At 37.9% G+C, this 18,533-nt stretch overlaps 1 protein-coding gene across 4 annotated transcripts in view; it reads right to left on the bottom strand.

The window, feature by feature from the left end:
- The window catches only part of NCOA2 (nuclear receptor coactivator 2), a 188,379-nt gene that overhangs the window by 29,551 nt on the left and 140,295 nt on the right, over positions 1 to 18,533 (bottom strand). For all 4 annotated transcript variants that reach the window (XM_039702781.1, XM_039702784.1, XM_039702782.1 and 1 more), the window contains 6 exons: positions 17,727 to 17,904; positions 16,133 to 16,318; positions 15,177 to 15,278; positions 14,940 to 15,080; positions 11,518 to 11,665; positions 8,134 to 9,403 (listed from right to left, as the gene is read on the bottom strand). In XM_039702781.1, the coding sequence (XP_039558715.1) occupies positions 8,134 to 9,403; positions 11,518 to 11,665; positions 14,940 to 15,080; positions 15,177 to 15,278; positions 16,133 to 16,318; positions 17,727 to 17,904 (2,025 nt within the window). The remainder of the gene's footprint in view (positions 1 to 8,133; positions 9,404 to 11,517; positions 11,666 to 14,939; positions 15,081 to 15,176; positions 15,279 to 16,132; positions 16,319 to 17,726; positions 17,905 to 18,533) is intronic.

The following is an 18,533-nucleotide window of genomic DNA, read 5'->3' as shown; positions in this document are numbered from 1 at the left end:
TCATATTGCTTTCAGCACAGTTGTATTTCTAGTCTCTTTAAGACTTTATTAAAAGCATACAACCAAAAAGTAATTTTATGGCTATACCAATTCCCCATACTTTTCTTTGTTATATTCAAAACCTAAACACTGAATAACCCTACAGAGGTTAACTGGCAAGATATATACAGAGGACTGGGAATTTATTTTACTCCCAACTTCCCAAACATCAAAAATAACTTCTCTAGAGTATGACAAGAGAAATCTACATATGAATTTACATTTAAATTCAGTTGAAAATTAATGAAATAAAGATGGGAGAAAAATTAAGTTCACCTTACACTAACATAATTATTGACCTGCTTCTTTTTCTTATATATACCGATTTTTACTGGTATTCTCTTTTGTCCACTTCTCTGTATAAAACCTCCCAGAAATAAAATAATTTTCTGACTGAAATGTGGAAATAATTGTAACTATATTCTCAATCCTAAATTCGTGATAAGAATAAAACTTCGGTAATAATTAAGAACAGGGTGTCCACTTACTACCATCTTGAACAGTAAATATAACAGTATTGATAACAAATATCTACTCAAAATCAGTGTCTTCATTAGGAAATGTGCAATGACAGAGAAGAGGCAGAGTGAGCAGCCACCTGTGAAGGATGGGGAACTGAAAAATAACACCACAAACATGCAAAACTGAAATACAATTCTTCCTGGGCTTTTTTTTTTTTTTTCCCCCCCACATCATGAACTTTTTACTGAGTGCAAACTTGGGCCACAGATCACAGGATACTGTAGAAATATCTGAGATGGCTTTAAAATACCTACTGAGGTTCTCACAAGCTAGCTAGGAAGCACTACACATTAGTCTGTACAGAACTCCTGCCATCACATCTAACCTGCTCCTGGGAAGTCCAGCTATTTTATTCAAAGGTAGCTAAAATGCCCTGAGGTTACACTGCTTTTTTGGGTGACTGACTGCAAATAATCATGGTGTTATTTTTTATTATTTCTACATCATGCCCTAGTCATATAAATTGTAGTATGTGGTGCAAAAGACGAGGGAATTCACCCCATTAAAAGGCAGCAGGTGGCTGATCTAGAAGCTGGTGTTATTGGCAAAATGGTAGGGAATCAGAGAATCAGAGGACTGGAAGAAATCTAAAGCCTCCAGGCAAAATCAGTGTATGCCATTCCCTATGGAAGTTCATACAATTGCTTGTTAAAGACATTCAGAGACAGAAAATCCACAGCTTCCCTGGAGAATTGGTTTCAGCACTCTGCCATCCTTACTACTCTTGTATTTTTTTATCAGTCTCAATACAGAATCTCTCACACAGAGATTTAGACCCTTCCTTACAATCATATTTTGAATCTGAAGAACACACTTGAAAACATGTGTCCTTTTGTGTTTTAAGCTGAAATGGATAAACAATCTCAACTTGTGAATTTTCTTCAGCAAACAACCTATTTTCTAGGCCTCTCATTACTCTTGTTGCTCTTATGGATTGCTTTCAGTTGATCCACAATTTGCTGAAGTCATGTTCAAGACAAGACTTAAAATGAAGCCTTATAGCTGCTGGGTAAAGCAGAAAATTTTCTCCACATATAGTATGCTTTCATGGCATATACCAGAAAAGCATGTGACTCTTTTAATTACATGACATTTACTGACTCTCACTCATTGTGTCATCACTATGATCCCTAGAAAAGCTCTGAAAAACTCCTATTTAGTCACTTCTCCCCTCATATTTAAAAACAAAATCTGAGACAATATTCTTGAGTACTGGTAATAAATAGCGTTTATTCACCCTGAATGTTCTAATATTTTGTCTTTATCTCTTTGTTGCAGCTGAATCTGAATTGTGCCCTCCAGGGTGTTTGCAGACATTCAAGTGCCACACTCAGCTTTACCAAGCTCTACTGTCACATCAGGTCATTTAGGTTAACTAAAACACTGAGCAGCTCTAGATGCTGCACGAGTCCTGCAGCATCTCCATGTTGACAGCGAATCCTTCAACAACCACTGTGTGTGGAGGGATTTCCAACAGCTTCCTCACCACTCACAGCAGTCTCATCTTGACCATGCACCTCTACCCTGCCATAAGGAAAAGGGCCTTACTCAAAACATCTTGACACATTATTTCTCTTATGCCAACAATTCTGCCACCCTTTTCCTGAAGGAAAACAGGTTGGCTGGCCCAAGATTACCCGTTCTTGACAAATCCCTCTGATGTCTCACTGCTTTCCAGGCAATTACAAGCAGCTGGGTGGACCCAGCACATCAGTAGGAAAGGCTGAGCCAGGAGGAATCAGAAGTGATTATATGAAGCCTAAATCACTGCAGGGACAGGTGATAAGCAGATTCAAAAAGGCGCTCCAAGAGACAGCCATGAGTGATGTTTATAGGAGCTGCAGTTTGAGCGATGGGAGATCTGCTACAAGAAGACCGCAAGAGCCAGGAGAAGAGACTGATATAGAGCATCATAAATTATAGAAGGATGATTCAGTACTCTTTGGGGGAATTAAGACATATGGCCTTCATTACATGTATCTGAGACAACAGCAAAGGGAAGTTTTATATGTTGCAGGGGGGGGGTTTGGTTGATTTTATGTGGGATTTTGTGTCATCTTTTCTTTTAGCATTCTGGCTACTGCAATTCTTTGTTCAAACACTAGATATATATATATATATAAACAACCTCAAAACCAAACCTAAAAAAACACCAATGAGGAACATATTGATCCAAATGTGTCAGAAAACTGCACTCCCTAAGATGTTTCTAATTCCTCTCAGCAGTGGCAAAGAAAGGGCAAATATAACAGATGTATTACAACAACCCAAACACATAACCTTCTCCCTTTTTTTGCTTAATAATCAGTATTAAATATTTCATCTTTATATTTTTATAAGAGTTCTCAACTGTTACAAAAGCTCCAAGAGATTTGGAATTAACACCAACCTATGATGTTAGCCTAAGTCTTTCCAGACTCACCCTCAAATGGCACCATATGTGCAGAAACTTGCATTAAAATATTTACTTGGTTAGATTCGGGGGATTTTTCTTTTATTTATATACTATATTTATTTTGTTAATGGCCTAAATTGAATTTATGTAAATAGAAGGCACACCCTAAGCTCCCTGTGAAACAATTATTTGTCAGGAATTAAAAAAAAAAGAAAAAAAGCACCTGATAAAGTGGTAAGCATCACAAGGAAGTTCTTGTGTGGGTATTTTCACTATGTCTAAGTAATGCAATTATGACAATCTCTGTAAAACTTGGGCACTAAGTGCCAGAAAGTGTAGGACAAATAATGTTCAGGGATATTTTTGCATTTGAAAAAGTTCTTACTTTATACTGTCATATAGAGAAATACAGATTAAATTTAAGAGCTTACAGAATTTTTTCAGCTGTAGTGAAAGGCACCTGCACCTCAACATGAAGTTTGGTTTACAAAAGTTGCTGTTTCAAAGCCTTGCTTCCATGGATTGTGAAGGACTGGATAAGATACTCAAGGCTCCGGAAATCTCCTTCCTGCCATGGGCATTGCCCATGGCTTGCACTGTGACCCTGTATTCTGAGGATTTACAACAGGATGTCTTTTGGTGGGGACACAACTTGAAACTACACCTGATTTGCATAAATTTGAAGTTTAGCTCATCTTCTACCTCAGAAGTACAGGCAAAACATTTGACCATAAGAGGCAAATGAAACCAAATCCCTGCTCCAAACTGGCAATAAATTAAAGGATTATGAAAAGAAGGGAAAAGGAAATTAGAAGTGGAACCAATACAGTATTTTTCTCCCTGGTAACTGCAATAAACATAAAATTGGCTAGAAATCCTATTAAATTATCAAGCTATTCTATGACTAACATTTGAAAGCAGAACTCTTATTGAAAGACATTCAGAAAATGGAATCCCCATTCTAAGGTTTTGATAGAATTTCAAGAAGAAACAAATGTTCCTCATGAACTTAATGGATTCTGGACTATTAAACCAGAAATAGGTTTTTTAAAGATGAGTGGCATGTGTAGAGAAAATATGCTAGTATTGGTAAGATACTGGTTTCCACACAAACCATGAATACAGCAGAGTTGATAAAGTATGTGAGGAACACCAGAGCAGTTTCTGAGTTTTAGGACAAAAATGTACATACTTGAGATGATTTCTGGAACAGCATTTGTGCAGACTGTTGCATTGCAAAGTCCCTGTCAAACAGGCTGTCTTTATGGTCTACTGAACAAAAAAGAGGAGAGTACACTTGTGGAAATTAGGATTTCATTCCACGCTCCCCCATGTGATTTCTCAAGAGAACAAGCTACTTTAGCAAGGCCATATCTAACATTGTTCATGATGTTTCTCTAATGTTCCTCTGTACTTTCACTCTCCTACCCCTCCAAGCTGTCAGCCAGTCCTTGCCACATCTGACCACCTGCTGATCACTGCAGGGGCTGCTCCTGGCAGTGGACAGTCAGGGAGAGCAGGAGAAGGCAGGTTTACTGCTGAGGGACACTCTCTTCCCTTTCTAACAGTGGTGAGCCATATGAGAACTTGTGGTGCTTGACAGCAACAGCGCTATTATGGTGGGTGCTGGAGGAAAAGCCCTGCTGAGTGTCCCCAGCAGGTCCCTCTTTCATTGCCCCTCCCTTACAGCTGCCGTAACTGGAACAGCAATCAGCCTAATAAAGCCTGATAACCATCATCCCACCAAGGAAGGGAAAAAGGTACGGCAGGGCTGGAAATATTCTCTGCCATTTGAGAAAGGCTTCCTGTCAGTTGCTGCTCTCTGCAGAAGAGTATGTTTAAACACACTACCTAGAAGATTGCTATTTTTAGTACAGTGGTGCACTTCAAAGCATTTCCTGCACAGAAAGTCACACCAAAAGTAAAAGGAAAAAATGCAATGGCTCTGTTGCCTCCCAACACACTGATCTCCCTTGTAGAGGCCATCCCACTGCTGCTCTGCTGCAGTTTCCAGAGAAACTGCACACTCCAGTGACTAATTACTTAAAAATACAACATTCCTCAGGGAGGAGAAGTTTTAAATAAACCTGCAAAATAGGTAACACAAGCACATGGCTAATTTTTACATATGGGAGGAAAAAGGAGGGGGAAGGATGCAGGAGGATGGAAGAATTTAGCTCAAGAATCTGTGTTCTAGTCTTGTACTAAATAGTTCCAGCTTTGATCTAAATTTAGGCAATGAGCACTTCCTGTGGGAGACCATCTTCCAAAGCTGAAGAGTTTTGATGCTAAATATTTTTAGTGATTTTATAATTGGGGCAAAGTGGTTATTTGTTTAAAGGCCTGGCCTTCAGACAGTTAAACACTTACATTATTCTATATTCCCCACCATTTCCTCTCTTGCTCCATGCTGGACTTCTGTTTATTCAGCTCCAGGTTTCACTGCATTTTAAGTGAGTTTTAAAGCTAAAGTTTAAAACCAAGAGGAGCAACAAAAGCCTTTCTGTCATTATCCAGCAGTCTTCCATCACAGTGACAAGACTGGCTGCTCCATACCTTGGAGCTGAGGAAGCCCCTACCACTTTATTATGACTCCTGCACTGCTTTGTGGTTTTCTCAACAAACTCAACTCCTGGACCTTTCTGTACCTCTAGTTCTTTCTCTCCTGGGAGACAAAGTCTGTCTTCAAATTTTAAGAGAATGCAATACATCCACAGCCCGCACTTCAACCCCCTCAAATCCCTCCCCAGCCTCAGAAACATAAAACCTAAAAATAAAAAATGAATAGACCATTCACTTTACGAAGTTCATCATTCAGGAGACTGATTTTCAACCGCTTGAGGCTGGCAGTGCTTGTAGACACTGAAGTCTCTTTCTTGAAAGCTGGTTTTAGAGTTAGTCTCATGTTTACATTTAGGGTGAGACACAAGTTGCCTATGAAAAAGTAAAGCAGCAAGTTTAAACTGTTCACCTGTGCTACCACTTGTCAATGGGAATACCAGTAAAGAACAGCTTACCTCATCTGTCTTAGACACACACTGGGGTAAGATAAAAAAAAGTAAATCCTGGAGTATTTTTCTGTGTTTCCATCAGCAATAAAAGGAGTTTCTAGGACTACCTTGGACTAGACAACAAAGTTCTAGAGAGGACAGAACCTACTCTCTGAGAATTGGTTCATAAGCTAAACTGTTTCTTGTGTACTCCACAGAGATCACAAAAGAGAAAATTTTAATTATTTTAGAAATTTAATTCTAGGGGAACAAATCATCTGAAGGCCATGATTTTGATCTATGGATGAAGGGCATACATTTTTTTGTGATTACCAAATTTTACATTCTTGTTGAGTACCTAATTTTGGAGGATTGAAGAGCTCTGCTTTCAATTTAGTACCGACTTCAATGCACAGGATCTGAACTAGGAACTGAAATCTATCAGACATTTTAAAAATGCAACAGTCTTGCTAGTTTAGCTGTGAATTTCTTGATATCTGTATTTTTCTAGCCTAATGAACCATCAGTTCTCAAAGAGAATCTAAAGCCTATCTCTACAGACACTAAAAAATACAGGCTTCTATTGAAAACTAAACTAACACCCAGGCTTGAGGATAAATCAGTGCAAATTTTAGTGAGGAGAAATTAGTACAATTTGGCTTGGTTTCCCCTAAAGTTTGGGAAGGATTGAAAAACCATAATTGCTCCTACATAGTGGCAGTAGTTGTCAAAAGCAGCAAAGTAACCTTAGGAGTTGCCTGGATAACTGAGATTTTAACAATGCTGCATCTACACTGGAGAGGCACGTTTGGCCTCTATGTTTTGTGGTTATAACCACTGTTGAAAGAACTGTCTACTAGTTACAGACTGCCAAAACGGCAAATACAAAAAAAAAAAATAAAAAAAAATCCAAAGTTGTGTCTTAGGGTTAAGAAAACCTATCCCTCCTCAGCCTCACAATACAATATAGAAAATATAAACAAGAATGTCTTTATGCACACATAATAAAAAGATACAATGGGTTAAAAAAAATAAACAAGCTCAAAGCTACTCTACACATTAGAAAATATACAAATTTTTTTAAATTAAGGATATGGCTGTGAATGAGACACATGAACATTTGCATTGTATATGATCTGATCATGATTTACAAACTAAGGCTTCACACACAGGGCTGCCTAGGGATTAATGACCAGCTGGGAGATTTGATAGTGTAGGACAAATCTAAGGATCATTAACTCCAGCTAGTTATAACCTTCCCAGAAAATGCTTTATACTAAAATTGATATTGTAATTACCCATTTTATAAATAATATAAGCAGTAATACTGAAGTAGTAGATTGCTTTCACTGTGTCCCTTTTTCTTGCAAAGCTCTGAAAACTGGAGCATTCTGGGTGATGCAGACCTGCTGCTTTTGGAAAGTGAATTTTGCATGAAAGCCAGTGTGACATAACACTTCTTAGCATAGGTCCCAACAATACACCATTTATTATTGTGTTGGGCAGCACAGCAACAAGTCATCTTGCACAGAAAGCAAAGAAATTCTGAATGCAAAGTTCAATGCAGATAACCTTGCACGAGGAGACATGATCACTGTACTGAACAATTAATCTTTCACAGAGACTTGAGTCTGAATATAAAGAATTTTTAAGACAACAAGAAACCCCCATCAAATCCTCCAAACTGGCACAAAAGTCTATTTGCTTTCATTTTAATTTGCAGGTCAAGCATAGCATGAAGACCAGTAATGCAAAGTTGTTATCAGTCCTTTCAAACAACTCCTGTTCTTCTGCATGAACCTGTTTTCCATGGGAGGAGTGTAGCTGCTATGCTGGGCTAGGTCAAGGACCCATTTAGCAAGCACAACAGCAGTTCAACCTCAGCCTTTGGGAAAAGCTGTCAATTAGGTAGCACTAACCAAGAGTCACGAGTATTTTCTCTTTGCCTGACTACCATCTGGGAAAGGCACCCTGCATTATCCATCTCCTCCCAGGCAGAGCCTGTGCTTTTACACAGTGCGATCATCACAACCTAGTAACACTGGCTGGGAAACTGAGTGAAGACTGGATTTCAAAAGACAGGTAATAGCCTCTTGAAGTGCCAAGATGCTACTCTTAGTGGAAGTCAGATGGCAGCAATGCAGGCCTGGAACAAGTCATTCACACATAATGCAAAAGTTAGCTTACCTGTTCATTAGGCTCAAAGCTTATCTCTTCTTTTTCCGTCCTCATAGCTATTAACTTTGTGCTACCGGAAGGGTCTGTCTTACTGTCCAACCGCTCCAGTTTTGGGGGTATGTCTGGTAAACCAATATCTTTAGTATCATCTTTATCTAGCAAGTAGCGAAGTAGTGCATTATTATTCTTCTTAGGACTCGTTGGCTCCTGTTTAACAGTCACCTCTGAACCAGGAGCTGTGCTACTGGACTCCTGGTTCAGTTCTTTGCCTGTGGCCTCTGCTGTGAGCTTGGCCAAATCTACAGGAGAACTACTGTCCTGCAATAGTCTGTGCAAAATTTTATGCTTCTCCTTGAGCGAGGTTCCGTGTGCTGAACCAGACCCAGGCAACCCTCCCGTGGAGTCCTTGCTAATGTCTCCCATGGTACTGGACAAAGGTGAAGGCTCCATCTGATCTGATTTGGTGGTCAGCAATTGTAAGAGCTTTGTCTGGCTTTTTCCGTCGTGCAGTTTATTCTGTCCATCAGGTCTCTCGCCACTGACAACCGGTGGCATGTTGCTATCGTTGTTGTCTTTCTGTTCTCCTGAATGGCAGCTGCTCTCTGCTTGTCCAGTTGTACCTTCTGATTGCTCCCCATATATTCCAAAGCAGTCTTTAGAGTCCAGGCTTCCCATCTTGCTTAGCTGGGGAGGATTCATATTCACAGGAGAATTTTGTAAATTTCCCATTTTTAGGTCAGGTGAAGCCAACGACGATCCTAGAGAAACGCCGTGGCCCTCGCTGAGGGCCTGAAGTGCGTTCAGGGAACTGTTGGTGTAGTTATGGCTATTTCCTGTGCTGCTGCAGACTCCCACAGGTGAATGTAAGCTTCCTGCAGGGGAGAACTGACTGGGTGGGATGCGAGGACTTCCTGCCACTCCAGGGCTCACGCGATGCCTTGGGGAAAGCATAGAGTTTGGCTGCCCTGGGTTCATGCCGGGGCTGCTTTGAGAGGGGCTATTCATTTTTAGTGCATAGTTACTACCCTGAGGAGTGGATGCTTGTATGCTTGACACATGGTTCATTCCCCCTGAACCACCAAACCTGCCTGCTGGCATGCCCACTTGCTCCTTTGGGCCATTTATGGCAAAATTTATATTGCTACTGATGGTCATATCCTGACCTGGGTTCCCACTGCACATGGCCTGATGGGCAGGGCTGCTGGAACTAATTGGGTTCAATATCTTCCCCATTCCTTGTCCAGTCAAATCCTGATTCATTCCACAGACATTCTGCTCTCTATGTGGCAAGAGGAAGAAAAACAGCCTGTTAGCTAAATGACAGTGGCCAACTTGCAATTACATTACGGAAAAAGAAACAAAACCCCAAACCTCGCTTTAAAATAACACAAAACCCCTACAATCAAAAACAAATCAACAATTTGACAAAAGTGATATGCAACTCTCAACATGGCTGAACATTAACAGTATGGTTTTTCAGTACCTCATTAGAAAACAGTGAAAGAGAGGAAAAAACAAAATTAAACCTCATTTAAATGACAGTCATTAGAAATGCTGATAGGTTACAATTTCACACTCCCTTTAATGTATCTCTCCTCCACAATTTGGCAAGAGCTAACTTCTAGAACTGAAAGAAATCTCATCTGAAACATATGACCCAACAAATACATGTTTTACAAGACAGCTGCGGACAGCTGTTTGCTGGAGTTTTGAATTTCTCTAAGTTAGCCCCACCACAAGGCTGGAGTGGGCTATTTGCCCACCAAGTTCATAGTGAAAAGAAAGTTGAAAAAGTCACATTTTTACACTGCCAGAATATTTCAATACTGCTCCAAAACAGCCTGTGAGCCAAGGGAACTACTGGATACTTGTTCAGAATGAGAACAGTCTGTTAGCAATCCAGTCCTGCACAGGCATTTAGGAAAAGGGGAGAAGAAAAACAACTAACCACACACACAGGAGCTGAAATTCATATTTTAGAGATGTAAGCCGCAAGACAGAAAGAGAACAGAGACACTCACACACACACACAGAGAAAAAGCTCTTGTGAGAGCACCTGAAGGTCACTTTTCTTTTCCTCAGTAGATTTTAATTAGTTTATGGGAGGATGTAATACACTTTTTACTCTGTGCTAAAACTTAAATTAGGAAAACCAGATATATTCCCAAATGCTAAAAGCTACAAAAGAGACAGAGTCAAGTAGGTTAGGAAGGAAAAAAATGAGATTCTGACAAAAAAAATCTAATCAACTCTGGAATTCCAAAACCAAATACAAATGGAACATTCCTAATATGCATTCTCCACAAGACAAAAACCATTCCTATTTGCACAGTATAAGCAAGCGCAGATAAACCTTCAGTTTTGCTGAAGTGTGAGTAGTGAAATAATTGAAGAATATAGAGTAGTGAATATTCTTATTCTGTACTAGTTACCTTAGGTATAAAGGCAAAGGTGAAAAACATTAACTATAAAAAAGGGGTATTTTAAAAATCTTATTACAAATACAGCAGTACCAGCACTTTGCTAAAAAAGTGCAAGAAAATTTATGAGTACCATTTCAAAATTATTAGTGTTTACTTTTTAAAATTTAAGATTTGGCACTTAATAAAATATCAGGTTTATTCAGCAATCCAAAGAAAATAAATTGCAGACGGCTTTTGGTCAGATCAATCTACAATTTCTATAAAATAGTTTCAGTTATAATTATGTTTAGTACTGTTTTCTTCCTTTCAAGAAAAATGATACAGAGGATTGGGAATGAAGCCTGAAACAAAATCTGATACAAAACCACCAGGACATGCAATGACTTCATAAAAATTGTATGTTGAAGTTATGATGTCAGTGATTACTCAACTTTGACTTTAGCCTATTATTGTCTGTACTTTTTGGAAAAAACCCCAAACTAATAGTAGCAACACTTCTTAGGATTGGACATATGAGGACAACTAAGCCAAGCACCAGAAAAGACAAGGCATGAAGGGAATCAAAGAATTAAGTAACACTTTGTCTAAAGTGCAGTCCTAGTAATCATAACATGTTTTTTTTAAGAAGAACCAGAACCAATAACAGAATGGGAACTACAAGAATTCTAAGTTTTCTGGATTTAATTACTGTTGGAAAGTTTCTTGTATCTACTATGCAAAATACAGGAAATTAAAATACTGAAAATAAGGACATGGCATTGAAAATCCAGCATGCCATTTTTAAATTCTGAAACAATATTACAGTCTTTTCCTGCTGCAAGCACTGATTTCAAAATCTCACTTTGTTTCCATGATATCAGTTCTGGGTCAACTGAAATCTATCAGCCTTAAACAATCTATTTGCTTTGGCAACCTTGTTCTTTGCATGACTCTTGGCAGAGTGTGGATGTAAGGAAGTGGCCAGGATTACCTGTGAAGCATATGCAAGGAGATTACAAGCTGAGGTTCACTGGTCGTCTGAGAACGGATGAGCTTGCTCTTGGTTTGGGCAGAGACGATGGTGCCGTCCGACAGGGAAAAGCGATACACAGGGCTGAAGGCCAGCCCCTGCCTCAGCACTGCAGGCAAGCACAACAGCACAGGTGAGCTAATGACAAACTGCAGGGCAGGCAGCTCAGCTGCTCAACATCTGATGTTCAGCACCCATAGATGAGGTGCTAATTGAGCAGAACAAACAAAAAGAGCATTTTGGAAATAAATAGATGCGATGCGTACAAAAAAAAAGGATCCCGCATGCTGTAGGGTGATCAAATGAAAATCTGTAAGGAGTGACAGCAATAACAGGAAGATACTATGAAATAGAAGGTATTTCAGGAGCAGACAGGAAGCTCTTGAAGTCCATTTCACTTTTCATCAAATATGTGTCTAATTCCTTTTGTTCCTCAAACACTTTTCATTGCACCATTACATCATGACGATTTAATATAAATGTCCTTAGTTTTTACACCATCTGTTTCCATTAGCCTGTATATTCTCCTCCTTATTGCCTGCCTCAATTGTCTTGCAACAGTTACTCTCACTACTTCTTTAATTTAAAAAATGCATAAACTCTTACCTAAGATCAACTAGAAATGAGAACAGGAAAGAGAAATTATTACTTTTAAAAGAACAAATACAAAATATATATAGCTTAAAAAATTACATATAAAAGTACCTACATCAGCTCTGCTATACTTTCTCAGTGCTGACTGCATTTCAGGTTTGGGGTTTACTTCACTGTACACATTCTGCAGCCCTTTAAGTTTTTAATGTAAATCTGAACTTCAACAAATTCAGTTTTTTAACTTCCATAGATCCCTTTGATACTTCTTTAATGAAAAATTAAAACATGTTATGGAAAAGCAAATCTCCTAAACATTTATTCTACTGTTCACTCTCTGCCATCAATGAAACCAACTTATAATTTCTAGTTCAAATGCAATCACATTAGGATTGGAGACATGAGAGAAGTAAAATACTTCAAAATTTTCATATAATCATTTAGGGAAAAAATAGGAATTAAGAACTACAAATACATTTAATTTCTTATTTTTTCACACACCTTTTTCAGCAAGTTTCTTTCTCTCTCTTTTTTATTTTATTATTTTTTTTAATTAATAGTATCATGTGATCTTAATTTCATTGCTAATCTTTTAATACTTCCTGTTGTAATAAAATGACATGGTTTTCCAAGTGTGGCCTTTATTTTTCTGGTCTACAGAGCTACCACATTTTCAGCCTTGCAAGACTGGTTACAATTGCTTTCCTTCCCTGTCCCTCACTGTTATATATTGTTCTGCAAGGTTGCAAAGTATTATCTAAGCAGTGAGAAAACAGGAAGCACAATTTAAACAACCAGAAGGGGTTTTTCAGAGTAAAAATGTAATGAAAAACAAAAACCTACAACAGTGAAACAATACAAAACAAAATTTCACTGTTAGGTATGTCATTGTTTCAGTTTAACCTTTGGGCACCAGAAGGTCCAAAGCTCTTAACTTTAGCATATACCACATCAGGAAATTCCAGTACTCAATGCCAACAGGATACAAGTGAAATCTCTACTTAAATCATTTTCCGAAGTAATTCTTTAAGCAAACAAGAATGTTTCCATATTCCTCTTGAGGAAATGCTATTTTTCTGACTGTGGCCAATAAAAACTTACTATACATTCTGCATTTTACACTGAGAGATGATTTTAAAGCATGTTTTTATTGTTTATCAGGCTAATGCTGCATTTTTTTCACACTGTAATGCTGGATTACATGTAGGAGATCACTACTTTCTTTGCTTCCATTGTCAAACCACAATGACCTGAAAACTGCAAGCACAAAGATGCTTCAGCCCAAGATATGACTTGTTTTTCTTCAGGGCAGGGAAGCAAATATTTCAGCCATTATTCCTCTTCAGTGCAGCATCATTTGTAGGAAAGTAATTCCAGAGATTTTCCCTCCTCTTACCACTCACTCTTTTCACTTTGACAAGAAGAAAAGAGCCTTCTCATTTAGATTAATTCTACAATTTACATGATGATCCTAAGCTGCAACTGCAAAATGATACAGTGTGTATTCCAAAACACTTTTATTTTCACCACATCATAGAAAGCTTAAGAGAGGACTCATTCAAACCTTAGGATCCCAGTGTAGTAGCTGCTAATTTGGTCAGAAATAACTTCAAGAAGACTGAAATAAAGAGCTGGGATGCCATAACATATAGCCCTAAATCATCTCTGGCACAAATAGGTCCTTACCTGCAACTGCAACTCTAAACCCCTGGTGTCACTTTAATTGCATACTGCCTTGTTCAGCTCTGTCTAAAATCACAGCAAAAGGCTGTGAACTTTTAGCACTTCTACTGTATATACCCCAAAAACTGTTATCTAAAATAACACAGCATTTCTGTTTCTAAAACACCACCTGAAGATTTCAGGAAAGCAGAGCATATTAAAGAATATTTAACTAATGCCTCATGACTAAAGCTCTTTTTTGTTGGTGTGTATTTGGTGGAATAATTTGATATTCCAGTTACAATTTAGTATCCAAGATGACATGTCTGTTGCTTAATGACCATGGTAACTACTTGCTACAAGCCAGCTGTAAACCCTGTTCTTTAAACATGAACCCAAAAAATGATGCTTCTGTACTGGAAACATTCCAGCTATTCCCAATTGGTTTTGAAATTACTTTCCCATGGACTAGATAGAGTTATTTGCTTTTATTAATTTGGGTCTGTGTGACTAGAATTAGAAGTATAAAGGTTTTATGAAGAATCCCCACCCAGTCACTACTACAGAAACCTCATGGGGACCATTCCAAAGTGCAGTACTTTCCTATTTCTGACCTGCCATAATCTTGACTGAGTAGAAGTGCTTGTGGTATATCCTATAACACTTATCAGCTAGATACAGTACAACAATGTAGGTTTCCAAATAGTATGAAAGGTGCAGCTTTGGGAATTTGCACTTAGTGTTTCTCACAGGAAATGTGACAGCAAAAGTCCATTTTTGTAGAGAAAGGGAATACAGGCAATGAATGGCAATGTGTGAGTTGAGGTTTTGAAGAATAATGGTCAGTGAACATTTGGACAACATGCAAGGGTCTTTCCTTCCAAAGTAATTTTGACATTTTGAAGATTTAAAACACACTCCAGGATGGCACAGTTGTAACCAGAAGGCTAAAACAACCAGTGAGAAAGCTGAAGACCTCCCTAGAGAGCCATCAGTGTGCTAAGTAAAACAGCTTGAGAAGGGGACTGTCAGTAGCTGGTTCCATCAAAGTGTAAGAAAGAGAGCACAACCAAGAGATACAAATGGCAAACAGGTTAAATATATAAAGTGCTAAAAGTGTGAAACCTAACCTTCCTGGTGATGCCTCTTGGCAAAAGATATTTCTCCCTCGTGCTGTGAATGGAACCTCTGAATGCATCTTCTCACCAAATCCTCCCAGCCAGGTTTCATAGCTGCTCGCATGGTACTTGTGTCCAATGAAGTTATTTTCCCTGATATTAGATACATTAGAAAGTATTTGTTATAGCAATTTCTCCAGCAAGGAATAGGAAATAAAATTTAAAGCTTCTACTCTTATTTCACAATACCTTGAAGATCCTGGCGTGTAGTAAAGCTCTCTGACGAAGGAAGAAGTGGTCTTTCCTTCATTGGAGCTCTTCTTGCAACACAAATCAAGCAAGACTGCAAATCTTAGAAAAAATGTTACTTTATTTCATTTTTACAGAAAGGAAAGGCTTTTGCTTGCACAAAGACTTCAGAAATACTTTTTAAAAGTTCCTTAAATCTATTTGGACCAAAATATAGATTTTGTACCAATAAACGCATAGACAAAACTCAGTGGGTTTGTATCTTCACTACTTCCTAAAACATTAAATAAAACAGGATAGGTGGGTTTGTTTTCTTTCAGAAGAAAAATTAACAAGGACTCCACCACAATCCATAAGTATTGGCACATGTTTATGAATCTACCTGTAGTAGCTCAACCACTCAGGAAGTAAGCAATAAAAGAAAATATACTACACACACAAAGAGCACATTTATTCAACACTCACCACTTCGTACTTTCTAAGACAAATTTCTTAAACTTGCCTTAAATGCTTGCTGTTCCTGAGAACTCACCTTCACAATAACCATTTTTACTTACCTGAATACTTACAAAACAATCGGAGGAAATTTACCTGCTGAAGTAGTAAATGGTAAAGGAAATGGTGAACCACGATTGTCTTCAAATTCTAAGAATTCGAAAAATTGCCCTTTGAAACCTTTTTCCTAGTCAGCTACATTTTTCTTACAATTTCAGCAATATAAAACTAGGGTATCTTCTGTTGAGGTAAACAGAATTTCTCTCAGTTCTCTCAGCTGGTTTAATGAATAGGTGCATGCAAGTGTATACCCTCATAGCAAAGACAAAAATACATTTCTGAAGTCAAATTAAAAAAAAACAAAACAAAATCCTAAGAATTTTTCCAATTTTCAGGACTTAAGAGGTCACTTTATCAACTGCTCTGAAAGTGCGTTAACACAAACTGGAAATGGTAATTACCTTCACCGTCCTCCTTGAAGGAATTTGGTTGAGAAACAGCAAAGCACTGCATAGTTTCATATTTCTGATGTGCTTCCTGGTTATCGTGGCCTTCTTCAGAATCAGCCAGAGGTTTTACCAGCATCCGACAATTGAAGGTATGGCTATTACGCCTAGGAGTGTCACCAGACCAAGATCCCCCATTCACTGGGCAAAAGCAAGATCAGATAGTGAGACAAATCTGGTACCAGGCATTTCTGCTGCTTATCCACAGGAAATTAATCAAGATGTTTTACAAACTGGTTGCGAAACAAGCTCATTTAACAACAATAATTTAGTTTCAATATTAAAGCCCAAACCAGCACATAAGTAGGTCATTTATAAAATTAACAGATTTTAAGAGCACTGCTAATTTGTTCAGCTATTATGTTTTTTTCCAAGTGACTTAAAATGACATAGCAGAAAAGCAAAATAAAAGTCTAAATATTGGTGCATGTAGAAGTTATGCAGCACAACAAAAGCCTATTGGGTAGATCAAGCTGATTTATGAGACTGAAAAAAATAAGGCAGTATGTAGGATCTTTCCAGTAAACTTAAAAGGTACTATTAAAAGATATGGCTGCATTGTAGAAAAATCTCTGTCCAGATTGGAAGGGAAAGAAACGAAACTAATATGCCCTTATGAAAACAGGAAGCAATACAATAGGGAATATATTGAAACACAGAGTCACAGCTACAATGGGAAAGACTGAAGGGCTGAAATGACCTGGGTGGAGCTATGGATAAAACTAAAGCCTAACAGAGTGCTTAAGACAAGTAAAAAAAGAAACAAAATCCTGAGATGCACAAATATAGGTACTGGACATCAGTCAGAGCGAATCACTGTTACACCACATTAGGAAATGGCAGGGTCATATTTAAAATACTCTTTGCTTGCCCTCTTCAGTCATAAAATGCAATAAATGCAGTAATATATTGACTTTAGCCATTTACATTTTTGCTTCTTCAGAGTATATAAGTACAGTAATAAAATGCTAAAGTGAATTGAGTAATACTTTTTAAACTGCTGTGAGTAAATGAGGAACCCAGTATTGACTTTCTCTTTCATCTCCTCCAAAACTCAATGACACTAAAACTAATATTAATATGAATCAAAAAATGGCTGCAACTAAAAAAACAGTTTTTGAAAGTTAAGAGGAAGTATTGTTGAGAACAAGAACACTGAAATAAAAATTCTAACATAAGGAGGTTTCTGATTTTTCTTTTATATTTCTCTTTTCCTGGGCCATTTTTGGAACAAGCAGCCTAGACAGAGAACTAACAGAGAGTTCACATAGCTAATGCTGTCTTTTAGTGATTCACTCTGGAGATCCATTAAAAATATCAGCTAACATGAATTACTAAGAGCAATTTTAAAAAAGAAAAATTTGAAAAGAGTGGAGGATGCTTTTGAGAATAATATTAATCATTCATAGTCTATATATACATTAAAAATAAATAATGTATACGATGAAACTGTAAGTAGTGTCAGGACATTAACTTAAGTTATTGAAATGCTGACTTACAAAACCAAAGTTAAATAAGTAATGGTACAATAGCAGGAAAAGTTATATACCTAAAGATTTTGGCAGCAGGATTTTGACAAATTCATTGTGGTCCCCTACATGCAGGATGCTGTATATGCTTGTGTTCATCAGCTCTTCTTGGTTGTACCTCAGGTACTGTGTCACATTCTCAGAAACAAACACAACATTACCCTCTGGGTTCACGACAAAGAAGAACCCATCTAGGGCCTAAATGGGGAAAAACAAAAAACCAGAGAGAGAGAGAAAAACACAATAGCAAACAATCAGATTAACAAAATACACAGAAAATAAATACTCCATTCAGAAGACATAACTGAATTTTTCCTCATCCATCCCAGTTCTTACATTATTGTTCGTAAGAGCAAAGGACACATTTCAGATTGAGCATCTAATCTTACTTATGTGACTGGTAAAAGCACAGAAAGGTACACACCTTGCAAAATAATGAAACCCACAATCTCCAAGCACGAATGCAGATGGCAGAAATATATCATCCCTCTAATTTTATGTCATATGAGCAGATAAAGGGGGAGATACAGTTAAACTTAAAAGCATCAAAGCTTTTTGTCTAAGCATTCAATTATCAATCTACACAGACTTCTGCAGCTTTGCCTGATTTATTCACCTCTCTAAGGATTGGCAGGAAATCACTAGAAGGTTTGTTAGTTATTGTATCTCCAGGGACAGAAATAAATTAGAAAAACAGGCCACCCACAATTCATTGTGGGTCAAAACCAAATGGATCCATACTAAATATGAACACAGCTCACTGCAAAACAGTCTGAACAAGAAGGAGCTGCCACAGCAAGCACAAGGCATTTTTGATTTGACCTAAC

Source organism: Passer montanus, unplaced genomic scaffold (assembly GCF_014805655.1).
Source record: "Passer montanus isolate IOZ18808 unplaced genomic scaffold, ASM1480565v1 scaffold16, whole genome shotgun sequence".
NCBI classification, from domain to species: Eukaryota; Metazoa; Chordata; class Aves; order Passeriformes; family Passeridae; genus Passer; species Passer montanus.
This window is presented reverse-complemented; position numbering and strand designations above follow the sequence as displayed.